At 42.6% G+C, this 16,633-nt stretch overlaps 1 protein-coding gene across 3 annotated transcripts in view; it reads right to left on the reverse strand.

Moving 5' to 3' along the window:
- Window positions 1-825: 825 nt before the first annotated feature.
- Window positions 826-16,633, reverse strand: part of KDM3A (lysine (K)-specific demethylase 3A) — a 62,536-nt gene continuing 46,728 nt past the window's right edge. Inside the window, exons 18-25 of one of the 3 annotated variants that reach the window (XM_006763982.2) lie at window positions 16,228-16,399; window positions 12,969-13,056; window positions 12,168-12,298; window positions 4,245-4,364; window positions 4,027-4,166; window positions 1,970-2,146; window positions 1,753-1,887; window positions 826-1,036 (exon numbers count right to left, since the gene is read on the reverse strand). In XM_006763982.2, the coding sequence (XP_006764045.1) occupies window positions 938-1,036; window positions 1,753-1,887; window positions 1,970-2,146; window positions 4,027-4,166; window positions 4,245-4,364; window positions 12,168-12,298; window positions 12,969-13,056; window positions 16,228-16,399 (1,062 nt within the window). In that variant the 3' untranslated portion in view covers window positions 826-937. Of the gene's footprint in view, window positions 1,037-1,752; window positions 1,888-1,969; window positions 2,147-4,026; window positions 4,167-4,244; window positions 4,365-11,775; window positions 11,812-12,167; window positions 12,299-12,968; window positions 13,057-16,227; window positions 16,400-16,633 lie in introns of those variants that run through there. The other 2 variants (XM_015564077.1, XM_015564078.1) reach the window with 2 other exon arrangements.

Genomic DNA, 16,633 nt, shown 5'->3' on the forward strand with positions numbered 1-16,633 from the left:
GATTTATCTTCTATAATTGAAACTTTGTAGCCTTGAGCAGAGCCCAGGTCTGGCCAGAGCAGGGAAGAAGCTTGGCTTCCTGCATCGCTGGGGGCAACTCAAGCCTCCTCTGTGCTCCAGCTCTGTGGCTGCCACCATCTTAGTTGGGTTAATTTGCATACTCGCTCCTAATTGGCTGGTGGGTGTAGCGGAGTGGTGGTTAATTTGCATCTTTCTCTTTTATTAGTGTAGATTACTGTTCTAAAACTATCCTAATAATTTCATTTTTATTTTTAAACTCTTGCATCATGAAGGGCCAGAAGAGACCAAGTATTTTGATCATCTTTACAGAATCATTTAACCAGTCACGATTTGTTTTGTTTTTAATTCCAACTTCTAAATTTAGCTTGTTGGTGGTGTTTCTTTGCAAAATTGTGACAGGGTTTCCATCTTGCTGGGAGAAACTTATTTCCATGTTAGCATTGTAATAATCATGGGAAACCATTACAGCATCTCATTTCTTTGCTTTTAGTATGAATTCCCAGAGTAATCTTTTACACGTATAACATTTGATGAAAGGTATATAGAATGCCAATAAACAGTCAAAATATTATATGAATACTTTAATGCAAAATGCTCAACACTTACAATTAGCAAAGCTTCATTTAAATTAAAATTCCATTTAACTAAAGATGGTTAACCCCAAGAATTGTACAGTAGTTGGTTTGTTATATAATGCCAGTCCTGATTCGAAAGAGCAAGAATCGCATTGTTAGCTGTCATTTCCTCCGTTGCTTTTCTAAACCCTAAGGGTTAGGGGAGGGGATACTCAGACACAGAACAATACCCTCGCCAGGTACAGTTTAAAAAAGATGAGGTAACATGAATCTCAAAGTCCACAGGAATCCTGCCTGAAGAGTTTGAACAGCTGCCAGTATTCACCTCCAATGCACAGGGCTCAAGGCGTCTCCGGGACCCTCGGCTTGCTGAAGCTGGATTCCCCGGCCTTCAGCATAGCAACTGCATCTTTGACTGCATGGTAGATAACATTCTTCACCTAAAGGAACAAGAGGAGGTATGGTGAGTTTGCTGTTAAATCTAAAACCTGTTACTAAAAACAAACTTTTCCTACCAGTTTCCACACCATTCTCTCAGAATTTAAAACTCAATATTCACTATGAAATGTCAGTACTGGGAAGGTCCCCGGGCTCTTTTAGGCCCATATTTCACACATTTTAAACCCATGCCTCTTTTGAAGAACTTTAAAGACTCCTTTTGTAGGCTTTGATGCCATGTGGCCCTGCCCTTGGCAAGTGCAGGGAGAGGCAAGTTCAAAGGTACAATTTTATTTTTCAGTTTGTTTTCCCTGGTTTTGAAACATAAAATTATGTTACTTGGTTGACTATTAAAAGCCCTTTAAAAAGTACCCTCTTAGACCCTCTTTGGGTCCCAGTCCCAGAGATTCTGTTCTGTTCTACCCAAGGGTGAGAATACTGCAGCACTAAAAGTCTGTGTTCAAGACTCCTGCCTGGCAGCTCAGCCAGGATCGTAAGTCAGATCTATTCACTTTTAACACTAAAGACTCTCTCTCCAGACAGTCCCTTACAGACCAAGGTGAGATTTCCTGCTTGTTCCTCCTTTGCCTAAGTAGACAATGAAATTCAAAATAAAGCAGTTCATCAAATCACTGGACCAAGTGTGAGTTCACTAACTTTATAAGGTAAGTAATGGGCCATGAAGCCAGAGTCAGCCAGGAATCAGTGCTATTTTTACCTGTAATTTATCTTCATGATTAGTATGGGTCTGTGACAGGTAACGGAATTCCTGAGTAAGCCAGAAGCAGTGTTTCACATGCTCTGGGGAAACAAAATCTTCAGCCACTTTGATACAGCTATATAAGTTATGAACCTGAAAAACACCAAGCCACATCAGTCACACACACAGAAGTCCTTAGTAAAACCAGAAAAAAGGACAAAGTACTGGCTCTTGCCTGATGTGGAGCTCCTGCTGGGATAAACACCACATCCCCAAGAAACTGTACAATAGCCCAGCCTTGAACTCCATACTCTTGATGAAGACGCTTCCTTAGGGATCGGTCTAAATACCAGCTCTGATCATGAATGGGATCATGGTCTGCTGGGTTTTCTTGACCTTGCTCTTCTGATACCTAGAATATATTAAAAATATGATGAAACCGAGCAATATGCTAAGGCCCATTGAAGGCATTCCTTCCCGTGAACTGTGTGGACAGTCAGTAACTGTCATACAGGCCTTCTTTATATAAGTGCCCTATTAGCAAAGATGTGTAGTCCTCAAAGACAGTAAGTAAAGGAATGAAGACTGAAAAAAAATGAGGCTTCCCTTCTATCATTTCCTGTAAACAGACCGGCAGCTTTTGTATATGTATATGTATACGTGTATGTGTATATATAATTAATCTGAGGATATTTTTTCACTGATTTTTAGAGAGTGGAAGGAAGGGGAAGAGACAGAGATACATTGGTTGGTAGACTCCCACATGCTTCCCAGTCAGGGAAGGGGCTCGAGCTTGCAACTGAGGTGCATGCCCTGGACAGGAATCAAACCCAGGACTCTCAGTCCACTGAGCCAAACCAGCTAGGGAAGCCTGTATACTTTTATAAATACAAATTCGGGAAATACTTTGGTCTAGACCAGTGGTCAGCAAACTACGGCTCTTTGGCCCCTTGAGTGTGGCTCTTCCATAAAATACCGACGACTGCACATGGGCCACAAAGTTTCAATCGCACTGTACATGCGTATCCGCATGTGGTATTTTGTGGAAGAGCCACATTCAAGGGGCCAAAGAGCCACATGTGGCTCGCGAGCCACAGTTTGCCGACCATGGGTCTAGACTTTTAAATATAAGTTGGCCCAAGCTCCATTTTGCAGATAACAAACACCTGTATAAACTGAATTATGAAATAGTCACCAAGATAGCTGTAGATTAAATTTGTTTATTCTAGATCAGATAGCACAGACTAAGGGTGATACTATTAAAAGAAACAATATGGTGATTAGCAGGTTTTCTTGAAGAGTCAAATGATCCTTAGCCAGAAACACTTTGATTCAAAGAAATGTTGTTAAGGGCTAGGAGTATTCATATCCATTGTTCATGAATTGCTGGAGGATATCAACCACAGATACCTGAGCTGCCACCAGCAGCCTCATGGCCAACCAGGTTAAAAACTGAATACACCCATCTTTCCAGCTGCCTAGAACTTCCACAGATAGCCCTTTGTGAGTAACTGCCAAGTAGACTCAGAAACTTCAAAACCACTCCATCTCTTTCCAGTGACTCTTCACAAGCTAATAGCCACAAGCAGGGCTGGAGGCCTTCCTGACCTGCTTCTATGTGAAGGCAGACAAAACCAACAGGGTCTTTTTTAACTCACTCAGAACATGGTACCAAGGGCCAACGAATGATACACAACTTGTGAAGTTCTTAGATTTTCAAGGCAACAAAAACAAATTACATGCTATGTGATAGTCAGAGGAAGTAACTTATAAAGAGCACAAAAAATTTCAAACACACTATAATATAAAACACTATAACATAAATGACGAGGGCTCTTCTTTTCAGAGGTGTCAGCCTAATTGTTTAGAAATCCTGTTTCTTAGCAACCAGCTTCAGCCTGTCCAATCTGACAGGCAGAGATTTAACCTTTGAGGTTGTGAAAATTCCCCAGTAACCCAGTCAGTTCTTGAACATGTAGTCATTTATATTACTACTAGAGGCCTGGTGCACAAAATTCATGCACGGATAGGGTCCCTAGGCCTGACCGGCAATCAGGGTCCATCTGTGGGACGACCCACGGGGCAATTGGACCCCCACTGGCACCCGCCTTGGCTAGCCTGGGGCCTGCGGGCCAGGGGCAGCTCCTGAATTGAGCATCTGCCCCCTGATGGTCAGTGCGCATCATAGTGACTGGTCGTTCCACCATTCGGTCGATTTACATATCAGGCTTTTATTATATAGTATAGGATTCCCCATGCCTCTCTTTACATGCCATAGGGTAAGGAGCACACCTTTTTAAGGAATTCTCGTATCTTCTCTGTGTCCTTAGCAGCATATATGTGCCAGAGAGCCCCTGGTTTCTCTTTTCCTTCAATAAATCGCTTTATTGTGAGTTCATCAGAGTCTCCATCTTGAATAGTTTTAAGGACTTCTGGAGTAAGAGAAAGCAGACATCAGCACACAGTCTCCAGCTGGGAGAGTGAGCCCCACTTTTACTTCAGCACCCTACCTTCTTCTTGGTCACACTGTCCTTTTGGAATTCCCACATAGACCATGACATTAGCTGCATCAGATACATCTAAGTGAAGATTTGTTGTTCCATATTTCCGATCTTCTGGAGTAATTAATCCTGCAAACAGAAAATGCCTTTAAATATACTAAAGGTAACAAAGGCTGACAGTCTTTCCTACTCCCTGGAGGGTACCTGATCACCAAATTTCAAAGATGCTTCTCTAATCATGTAAAAGTAAGAGAACAATATTTAATACTAGAGGCCTGGTGCACGGATTCATGCACCAGTGGGGTCCCTCAGCCTGATGGTTTCGGCCTGATCCCCGCAGGCCAGGGCCAACACCCTCCAAGGGATATAGTAATGTGCAAAGTGGCAGGAAGCTGGGGAGGAGCCTGGGCTGGGCACTGCACTGCTCCCACTCATCCTGGCCCCACTGCACCTGCTGCTGCCACTGCTGCTCGGTAACACACTGCTGCAGCAGTGCTCGCCAGCCTTGTGAACCCAGTGTCTGATGGCCTGTCAGCCAACTGAGCGGTGCTCCCTGGAGCACACTGACCACCAGGGGCAGCTCCTGCATCAAGTGTCTGCCCCCTGGTGGTCAGTGTGCATCATAGCAACTGGTCAAACAGTTGTTCAGTTGCTTAGACTTTTTTAAAAATATATTTTATTGATTTTTTACAGAGAGGAAGGGATAGGGATAGTGAGTTAGAAACATCGATGAGAAACATCCATCAGCTGTCTCCTGCACACCCCCTACTGGGGATGTGCCCACAACCAAGGTAGATGTCCTTGACTGGAATCGAACCTGAGACCCTTCAGTCCGCAGGCCAATGCTCTATCCACTGAGCCAAACCAGTCAGGGCTGCTTAGACTTTTATAAACTGGTGCACGAATTCGTGCATGGGTAGGGTCCAGTGGGCCCACCCGGTCAGGGCCGATTGGGCTGGGCCATCTGGGGGGAGGGGCCATGGACAGTTGGCCGGTGGCCCCACTCCCTATTCGAATGGTCAAGGGGACAATCTGCATATTAGCCTTTTATTATATAGGATTATCTTATCCTTTCAACTATGAAAGAAAATAATTTCTTATTAAATATTTAATCATAAATATAAAATAAGTATAATAAACTCTCTCCTAATACAAAGACTTTGGTTTCTAGTGATAGTCAAAAAGTCCCTGACAGACATTCTGCTGAGAATAACTAAAAATCCTGGATCCAATAATTGAGAAAGTAATTTTTTCAATATATATTTTATTGATTTTTTACAGAGAGGAAGGGAGAGAGATAGTTAGAAACATCGATCAGCTGCCTCCTGCATATCTCCTACTGGGGATGTGCCCGCAACCCAGGTACATGCCCTTGACCGGAATCGAACCTGTGACCTTTCAGTCCACAGGCAGACGCTCTATCCACTGAGCCAAACCGATTTCGGCAAGAAAGTAATTTTTTAAAAATGAATCACTGTGCTAGCAAGAAAAGATAATAAGCCAAAACTAGAAAGCAGAGCATGGCCAATGCTAGCAGGGGAGTGGAGCCACAAGAGCACACCGAGGAGTCATGGCTCAGATACCCAATCTTTAGCAAATGACCACTCTTTAATATGTTTGTGGTAAGGTATAAGGTGTTTGAAAGTGAACACATTTTTATTTTCTTCAATCCCTAACTGCTTACTCTGGATAGAAACAAGTTTGTCACAGGAAAAGCTTTTCTAGAACAATGCTGCCATCTACTGGAATCTAGACCTGCTGCCAAGCTATTTCAGTAAGCAGAGAATTTACAGTCAAACCTCGAATCTTGACCTTCTCCCATCTGAACAATTTGGTTCTCCACCAACTTGTTCACAGAAAAAGTCTTGGTTGTCAAACAAGTTCCAATGTTCTCCACCTGACAACCCTGTCTTGTTGATACATCAACATGATGAAAAGCATCTCATCTCTCAGGCCACAAAGGACAGAATGCGGGTCAGTTTACCATGCTGTGAATATTTTCCTGCTTGTTGGTTTTTGCTTTTGTTGCTGGTAAAATGGACACTTAGCACAATTTTAAAACATTAAGAGGCCATCAAGTGTGCTGATGTTGCTAAGGGTGTGAAAGTACTCACAAAACAAGGGATCACAGGGAACTAAAGAGGTAGAAAACCTGTTATTGATTTGGCCAAAGAAAGCAGTTAGCTAGTGACAGCATTTTGGAGGCAGTGATATGTGAACCTGCAAAGATGCTTCACCCCTGGAACAAGTGCTGAAAATGATTAATTTAAGACTAGGAGGGGGTGATTCGATAAGAAGTGCTTGTATATAGAATGAACAGTACATTAGACATGTACTGTATATAAGAAAGGTTAAAATGGGGAATCATTTGGGGGTCTGGAATGAATTCAATTTACACTCTTCTAAATGATTTGGTTTTCAAACAAATGGCTTCTCAGCGTTTTGGAATGAAGTTTGAGAACCAAGGTTCCACTGTATTTTGAAAACTCAGATGACCACTTCTACCCTTTGAAGCTTCATTTCAATAAAACATGGATAATCATATTATGCAACATTACACCATTTACTTCTGTGGAAAAATGCTTCATTTATGTAAACTCCTACTGTGAACAGAGTATCCTGAGATCCTGACCATCCAGCTACTTTGAAGGGCTTGAGGGAAGTGAACTCACTTAGGTAACATGATACGAGCCTCAGGTATACTCAGAGCTCTCTAATCCGAGACCTGAGAAGCAAGGGGAATAAATAAGCGAGGGGACTTCTGCCTGTGTGTCCTCTCTCCCACAGACCATTGTCACCCCAGGCTGGCAGAACTATCTTGGGCATCTATTTGGTGGGAGTTTCCCCAACCCTCCTCCTGGTGTTGCTCTGGGCTGACTCCACCATAACAGAATGGTGGTTCTGAGGTCCAAACACTTGCTCCCCACAAAAAATGCCTCTGAAGAACATGAAAAAGATGCCAAAGACCGTCCTTTTTTCAAGAGGCCTGCCATCCCTTCCTCAAGTCTGAGACATTAGTGTTGGAAGTAATTATGGGAGGAAGAAATAAAAAAAATCAAACTTACAAAAAAACCTGAAAAATGGGAGTCAAATAATATAAAACACTACAAATTCACTGAATGATTCAAACAACTGAAATTTCATTCCACAATTGATAAGCCACCCTTTCAAAATGGCCAACTATAACAAAACAAACCTGAACAAAGACCTTACATAAAACAGGTCAACAAAAGTAGCTGAAATTGTAGAAAGCAATCTCAATCATGAGCAATCCTTATTGGACAGTTTATCAAGTCATGGCCAGAGAATAAAAACCCAATTGAAAGGGTACTTTAAATACTAACTTAAGTAACTACTATCCACCAACATAGAATATTACATTGAAGAGTAAATGTTAAAACAGCTGGAATGCTTGTAGAATGACCACAATGTCCAGCAACATTGAAATGACTAATAAAATTCCATTCATTCACTAATGTACCATGCAACTATAGGGTGTCCCAAAATTCACGCAAGATTTGAATTCTGCGTGAGCATTAACAACAACAAAAAATAAAAGCCTAATTTTACTTGGTTTATTGAATCAGATTCTAATATCTGTTGCCCTTTGATTTTAATCCCTTCAATTTGATAAGCATTACCAAGTACCAATTATAGCCCAGGAGCAGGGACAGTGAAGACCAATGAAGACCACGGGGCTTTGCGCTTGTGCCAGCAAAGTCGTGGAGGCCATTTACCCGGTGTGCTATTCCATACATAACCCTATACTGTATACTTTATGAATCAATAAAAAATTTATAATTTTTAATTATAAATCTGTGTTTTCTATCAAAATTACTTCTTGCGTGAATTTGGGACACCCTATATTAAACGATATCTTACCAAAGATGACTAAGGACTAATATGGTAGAGTGAAGTCAGCATCATGGTGGATTGAGAAGACTCCTGTTTCTCCCCTTAAATTTACAAGAAGGATGACTATAACTCAACAAAAGATACTTACCCCCCTACACGCTCAACGCACAAACACGCCTGGAAGATCCACCCATTGAAACATCTCAAGATGGGGCAGATTGGAATGAGTAGGGGAGACAGGATTGGGGGAATGGATAGCAAGGGTGGTTGCACATAGAGTTGGGTGCCTACCATGGCTCCAATGAGTTCAGAAGCCAAAATGGGGGCAGGGAGGGAGTCAGATTGAAACCCTCACACTATAGCCTGGATTGTAAGAGGGGCAGAGGAAGTAGAACTCTGAGAAAAATTATCTCCCTTCTCTCTTTCCCATCCTAGCAACCCTGGTAGAGGTGGTTGGGAAGCTTAAAACAATGCAGCACTGCCGACAGCTATTATTGGAATGAGGACAGAACCACGTTAAACTTGTCTTCACAGGCCTACCTATCCAGGCAGAGACTGGTAAAGAAAGATGAGAAGCCCAGACAGTGTGAGTACCCACAGCAGATGCTGGCGGGGGGGTGGGGAGTGGGGGGGTTAAGCCATAAGATCACACACTTGTCTCCCATACCCAGTTCATCCAGCAGAGCCCATTAGAGGCAGTGGAGACACCTCCAAAATAACACAGCCGGGCCAGTGATCATTAGTAAAAACGTAGTGCTAGGAGCTCACTAAACCAGTTTTATACCACCCACCATAAACCCATTCCACAGTGGTAGTGCCCCATAACCAAGATGAGCTGTTCACAGTGAATATGTAGCATTCTCCTTAACCAAAGTGGCGCTGCTTCACCTCAAGAGGAAAAAAACAAACAGAACAAAAACACCTTGTACTGTAACACCACCTGCTGGAAAAAAATAGAAGTACCCTACCCATCACATCTCTAAATTATTGAGAATAAAACAGCATCTAAACAAAAGAACTCTTATCTCAAATGCACAGGCAGATAAATAATGTCAAATACCTTTGAACAACCACAGTAACATGGAAGTACAGAAAGAAAATGAGATGTCTCCTGAAATTAAACTCAAAGTCATGGGAGAATGTGACTTAAATGACAAGAGAATTTAAGATTGCAGTTGTGAAGAAGCTCAATGAGATACAAGAGAACTCAGAAAGGCAGTTCAATGAACTCAGGAAGAAAATTAGTAAACAAAAGCAGCACTTTGCCAAAGAAATTGAAACTGTAAAAGCAAACCAAATAGAAATTCTGGAACTGAAAAACTCAATAAATGAGATGAAGAATGCATTAGAGAGTACCAGAAACAAAGCAAACCAGATGGAAGAGAAAATTAGTGAACTCAAAGATAGGAACTTAGAAATGACCCAGGAGAAAGAAGAGAACTAAAAGTTAAAAAAAAAAAAGGAAAGAAAAAAAGAACTTGCTCTGGTCAGTATGTCTCGGTTGAATGTCGACCTATGTACCAAGAGGTCACTGATTCAATTCCCGGTCAGGGCACATGCCCGGGTTGTAGGCTTGATCCTCAGTAGGGAGCATGGAGGAAGCAGCCTATCGATGTTTCTCTCTCATTGATGTTTCTCTCTCCCTTCCTCTCTAAAATCAATTAAAAAAACCATTTTAAAAAAACTATGATAATTATCTGATTCCACAGAAAGAGCAACATAAGGATAATGGGTATGCCAGATGGAGAAAAGGAGAAAGGAACACAGAACCTACTCAAAGAAATAGTTAATGAGAACTTCCCAAGCCTTAGGAAACATATGTCAAATAGCCAAAACAATCTTGAGAAAACAGACAAAGTTGGAAGTATCACACTATCTGGTATCAAACTATAGTACAAGTCAGACAGAGAAAGACAGATATCATATGGTTTCACTTAAATGTGAAATCTAAAAAACAAAATAAATGAGCAAAGAAAACAAACTCATAGATACAAAGTGATGGTTGCCATAGCATACTTTAGGACGCAAACAATTTTTTTTCATGAATGGAAAAGGATTGGAGGACTAGGTAAAAAAGGTGAAAGGGCCTGGCCGGTGTGGCTCAATGGTTGAATGTCAACCAATGAGCCAGGAGGCTGTGGTTCGATTCCCTGGTTGGGGCACATGTCCAGGTGTGAGCTCAATCCCCAGTGTGGGGCATGCAGGAGGCAGCAGATTGATTCTCTCTCTCATCATTGATGTTTCTATCACTCTCTCCCTCTCCTTTCCTCTCTGAAATAAAAAAAAAAGGGTGAAGGGATTAAGAAGTACAAATTTGTAGATACAAAATAGTCATGGATATTAAAGCACAGCATAGGGAATATAGTCAGTAATCTATCTATCTATATAAAAGCCTATGTGACTGGCCAACCGGCTGGAGCTGTCCCCTGGTGGTCAGTGCACTCCCACAGCAGGAGCACCGCTCAGCTAACAGATGGGCACCAAATGCTGGGCTCATGGCTGGTGAGCGCAGCTGGAGCTGTGTGAGCCTCTCCTGCAGACACTCCCCCTGGGTGCCAGAGTGGTGGCGGCAGCAGGTGCAGCAGGGCCAGGATGAATGGGAGAGGCGAGGATAGTGGGCTGGAACCTGACAAGCTGGCGGGTAAGGCCGGGCTGCAGCAGTGCGAAGTCCACTGATCCCCGTGGGCGAATTCAAGGGACCCCACTGGTGCACAAATCTGTGCACTGGGCCTCTAGTATTATAGTAACTATGTATGGTGTCAGGTGAGTAGTACATATCAAGAGGATCACTTTGTAAGTGGGAAGTGGACCTAAGCCATAAGTCTGATATCCTTAGTGCTGTCGTGAAGACAGGAGAGGCTCCCGCCACCACCACTGCACTCGTCAGTCGTGAGCCTGGCTTCTGGCTGAGTGGCATGTAACTATGTATGGTGTCAGGTGAGTAGTACATATCAAGAGGATCACTTTGTAAGTTATATTAAAACTAGAGGCCCAGTGCACAAAATCATGCACAGGTGGGGTTCCTTTGGTTGGCCTGCAGGGATTAAACCTAAACCCTGGGTCCAAAGCCGCCTGCAGCTCCTACCTGCCATTCTTGGTAAGGGCTATTAAACTACATGATTTTATAATGTATTAGATATAGAAGAGAAAAATAAAAAATTGCATATGCCCAACAACTACAATTCTGAAAAGGAAATACACAAACATTTGGCCAGGAATGCAAGGAAATATGCAAAAATGAAGCCTACTGCTGTGTTAAGTGTTGGGGTTACACATATTTTTCATTTAGCAACTGATCGTTCTGCCATTCAGGTGATTTACATATTAGTCTTCTATTATATAGGACTAGAGGCCCAGTGCACCAATTTGTGCACAGGTGGGGTCCCTCGGCCTGGGCCGGCAATCAAGGCCTATTGGGGGGAGGGGGAGGCTGGCAGAGGAAAGGAGCCATGGGAGTTTGGCCAGCCGGCCTCCCCAATGGGGGTCAATTGAGGGGGCGGGGTGGCCGGGGGGAGGGGCCACAGAAGGTTGGCTGTGGGAGCACACTGACCATCTGGGGGCAGCTCCTGCATTGAGCGTCTGCCCCCTGGTGGTCAGTGTGTATCATAGCGACTGGACGACCAGTCAGTCCAATCGTTCTGTCCTAATGGTCACTTAGGCTTTTATATGTATAGATATCTAACCACTGTGCAGTACATCTGAAATTAATATGGAATGTCAACTGAATTTGAAAAAAAAATAAAGTACACGTGAAATATGTTTTTAACCAATGTTACCCCAATAAACTTAATTTTAAAATTTTGGTAAGGGCTATTAAACTACATGATTTTATAATGTATTAGATATAGAAGAGAAAAATAAAAAATTGCATATGCCCAACAACTACAATTCTGAAAAGGAAATACACAAACATTTGGCCAGGAATGCAAGGAAATATGCAAAAATGAAGCCTACTGCTGTGTTAAGTGTTGGGGTTACACATATTTTTCATCCACCCCAACCAAAAAAAAATCAATTTTCCAAACATTTTAATTTGCTCTATTCCATTATAATTTTTTCAAGTCATTTCCTCCTTACCATAAGCATTATACATCTTGGGACCCAGATCTGGCCTAACAAAGTAGTTTGGCAGCCTAGAGGCCAAGTTCAGTTTGCCATCTCTCCGTGTGTACTCCGGCAGTGGAATGTTGGCCATTAGATCATCAAACCTGGTACAAAACAAAGAATTTGAAAAATAAAGTTGCCTTTCTAATTCATTATTATATGATTTGTTCCTTCTACACAAAGGAACAAACAAAAATACCTGGCTCATGAAGATGGAGACAGCTGAACGTTAACAATATTCAAAATCAGAATTATAAAGGTTATAATTCTTCCTTCCTTCACCACAAAAATGTATCAAAATGATCTGGAGTATCGCAGACAAAAGATCTGAGCAATGAATTTTCTGGACACTCAGATTTATTTATTCATTAGTTCTAAAGATACTTTTCAAGGTTCAAGCTCAAATCAGGAAAATGAATCTACCAATCTAGCTGCTCACTGTCTAAGGCAAGGCATGACTGTATCACACGGAACCATGGCAGTTCTGATCTCACTACTGCCTCAAATTCAGCACTTGCACACCTCAGCCGCCTGTTCTCTGGCAGAGCACTGCATGGAAAACACGCGGAGCTTTCATTAACCAGATCTAAACCTCAGTATTTATCTCACTTAGAAACACACTTCTCCAAAGTTTAAAGAGTAGAGGTGAAAAATCAGCCCCAGTAAAACCATGGCAACTTTCATATTTCAGCGAGAATTATTTTCTCACACCATCTCAAAAAAGAATTAATTCTACGAAGTCAAGGACTGAACCATCTTCCCCCACAGTCATACCTGGAAGGCATCATATCTCTAAAATCTTCTCCTGGTGGCCAGTCCTTAAGTTTCAACACCATCGGTTCTTTTTCATTTTTCAATCGGTCTGAAAAACAACCAGAATAACTAAATTGCTCCTATTAACTAAAAAATAGACCAAAATAAATGGCAAATTAGCATTTTATGCTTAACAATGCAAATAAAATTTATCACTGTGAAATTTCATAGCCTGATACATTTTGTATATAAATATTTTTAATATTCTCATCCATCAGTTGCTAACTTTTCTACAGTGCCAAGAAATCCATCCATACCCAGGAGGCGGCAAGAGGTAGCAAAATAAAGATCACCAACTCATTTGTATCAGGGCCCTATCTTTTCTAGATGCTTATTAAATTTCTACTCATTCTTTGAGATTTTAGCCACTCCCCTTTGCCCATTACATCTAGGTGGTGTTTGACCGTAGCAGCAATGCACCTTAACAATCAAAGACCACAGGGGAAAAAAAACCAAACCATTTTCTGATGCTAGCATGAAATAGAAATGACTTGTCTGGCCAGCGTGGCTCAGTGGTTGAGTGTTGACCTATGAACCAGGAGGTCACAATTTGATTCCTGGTCAGGGCACATGCCCAGGTTGCAGGCTCGATCCCTAGTAGGAGGTGTGCATCATCATTGATGTTTCTCTTTCCATTCCTCTCTGAAATGAGTAAAAAAATTATTTTTTAAAAAGAATTAGAAATTACTTGTTTTATTCAGAGAGAATGAAACTGATGTTCTGTCCAGGGAGACCTAGGGCCAAAAGGGCCCACTCTCTGCCCTACCCTGGCAGATGCACATAGAGTTTAATGAGAACTATTTTTGTGTGATAGAACTACTACCTGTTGCAGATAATGCCAAGGAACTAAGACCCAAGGAGCTCTCATTGGAAAAGAATTATGATTAACAGCAATAACAGCCACTATTGCACTTCTTGCTGTGTTCTAGTCTCTGCTAAGTGTTTCATTGATTTTTTACAGAGAGGAAGGGAGAGGGATAGAGAGTTAGAAACATCGATGGGAGGAAATATCAATCAGCTGCCCTCTGCACAGCCCCTACTGGGGATGTGCCTGCAACCAAGGTACATGCCCTTGACCGGAATCAAACCTGGGAACTTTCAGTCCGCAGGCCGGCTCTCTATCCACTGAGCCATTCCGGTTAGGGCTTTTTTAAAAAAAATTATTATTGTTTAATAAGGTAAATAGACCTGAAGGTGCCAGGGATTAATGATTTAATCCTTGCAACTAAACCAATATCCCAATGAGATGAAACCCTTTTTAATATTCTCAATTTTAGATGAGGAAATTGACAGATGTCCAAGGGCATCCAGCAGAATTGGAACTGCAACCCAGGTTTGACTTCAGAGCTTGTACTCTTGAGCGCTAAGATTTGTAAAATGTTTTAGTCAACCAAACACTGTTCCGTAACCTAGTTTAAACAGGTGCACTCGGGGCAATAGAGACAGGAAATCACAGGAACAGGGTATGCTCAGACACCAGCAGCACTTCAGTGTGGGTGCCACGCTGCAGGTATGCAGCAGGAACATCACATGGAAAAGGCAAGTTTCAGTTGACTCTGGGAAGTTTGAGCCCCAGAAAAATCAAATCTGGCTCATGTAACAGTAAGTACATATCCAGTCAGGATTTGAACCCTGGCCTAACTGGATGGCACACTGTGGTAGCTGTATCACCAGATCTCTTTCTTTTCTTTAAAAAAAAAAAGAAAGGAAGGGAGAGGGAGAGAGAGAAACATCAATGATGAGAGAGAATCATTGATTGGCTGCCCCCTGCACACCCCACACTGGGGATCGAGCCTGCAACCCAGGCATGTGCCCTTGGCCGGAATCGAACCCGAGACCCTTCAGTCTGCAGGATGACGCTCTACTCACTGAGCCAAACCGGCCAGGGCTCACCAGATCTCTTTCAAAGAACTTGCTGCCAAGACACAGCTTTAGGGTCTGCCTCAGCTGCAAAGAGCTGTCTCAGCAGGTTACTGCCCTTCCCAGGCACCAGGATCTAGAAACTGAGGGAGGAGGGGGTAAAGGGTGGTGGCGAAGGCCCTGACATCCCCCACTTCAGCCCAGTCTGTGACAATGAGGGGCAATACTTGCTCCAGGACTCCCTGCCATACTGGCTGAAGCTTTGTTGAGTCTGCCTTGCAGCTGACTCCTTCTCATGCCAGTCCTTCTTCCCACCTCCCTCTTCATTTCAGATAAATATCTTCCATCTGAAACTCCCATCTTGACATCTACCTATGGAAAACCCCATCAGGTCTTACGTAAGAGGTAAGTGTAACTATATTATAAAGTCTGTGAAAGTATGGGCCATGATCTATAAATGTGGGTAACAGGAAATAAGGAAGCAGGAGAGTAAAATCTGAAAATATGTCTAAAAAGAATGAGTGATGAATGAGCATACTTGAATTACTGAGTCTGAAGAATGAACTGGCCAAATCTTCCAGCAGTGTCCCATTGCTGTGCTGATGGAAACCACAGGGCCCAGTGTGCACTTCATGTTCTTGTTAACAGTTTACTGCTTGGCCAATCACAGAAAGGGCCACCTCAGCACAGGCCGCGCTAGCCTTCTTATTGCTACAATCCCTGCTCACCCACATGGAGTAGACAGTGACCAGGAGACCCTGTATGAAATGAATTCACATTCCCTGGCACCTTCAGGTCTATTTACCTTACTAAACAATAATAATTTTTAAAAAAAGAAAAGATAGCCCTAACCAGTTTGGCTCAGTGAATAGAGTGCCGGCCTGCGGACTGAAAGGTCCCAGGTTCGATTCTGGTCAAGGGCATGTACCTTGGTTGCTGCAGGCACATCCCCAGTAGGGGGTGTGCAGGAGGCAGCTGATTGATGTTTCTCTCCCATTGATGTTTCTAACTCTTTATCCCTCTCCCTTCCTCTCTTTAAAAAATCAATAAAATATATATTAAAAAAAAAAAGATAGATGAAGGTGACATACACACAACCACCAGCCTCGAGTCCTAAGCCCTGGCTTTGTGGTACCCTCCTGCTGGGCACAAGTGGAAACCTGAAGGATAGAAACTACAAAATGAACTTGTCTCAGTTCAAAAACATAAACTTTGAAAAAGAAATGGGAAGAGAAGACACTAATTTGAAACTTTAAATTCTGGAAAATGCTGTTGTTGCCACCAAAGTGTCTCAGATCCTGCTCTTCCTGTGCCCCTCCTTTCAAACCCTCAACACCCCTGAAAGGTCTTTAATACATACTTGGAACATCTTCAAATCCATCCCAGAAATCTCCTACTGTGGCTCCTGTGATGATTTCATTGGTCCTGCAATTAACTAGGTCGACTTCCTGACCTCCAAATTCTTTCCTGAAGGATTCAGGTTTCCAAAGTTCAGTGTTCAGTTTGTGATGCACTCCTGACACCATCACTGGCTAAAGAAGAGAATGAAGACTTTAGTTTGAACTCCTCCTGCTCTGACCCCACACCTGTGGCAGCTACTGGCTTGGTCTCTATAGGTCACCTTATCTCAGATCCCAAAGTGCCAACTTACACTTCTGAGCTCCCACAGCATTTCCTGTTTTCATCACTCATCTGTTCCACACATCCCTTGCTCTCAAACTACCTCAGTAAGCTTCTAGGGCAGTGGTTGGCAAACTGCGGCTCGC

The sequence above is a fragment of the Myotis davidii genome, unplaced genomic scaffold, assembly GCF_000327345.1.
Source record: "Myotis davidii unplaced genomic scaffold, ASM32734v1 scaffold339, whole genome shotgun sequence".
Taxonomy (NCBI): Eukaryota; Metazoa; Chordata; class Mammalia; order Chiroptera; family Vespertilionidae; genus Myotis; species Myotis davidii.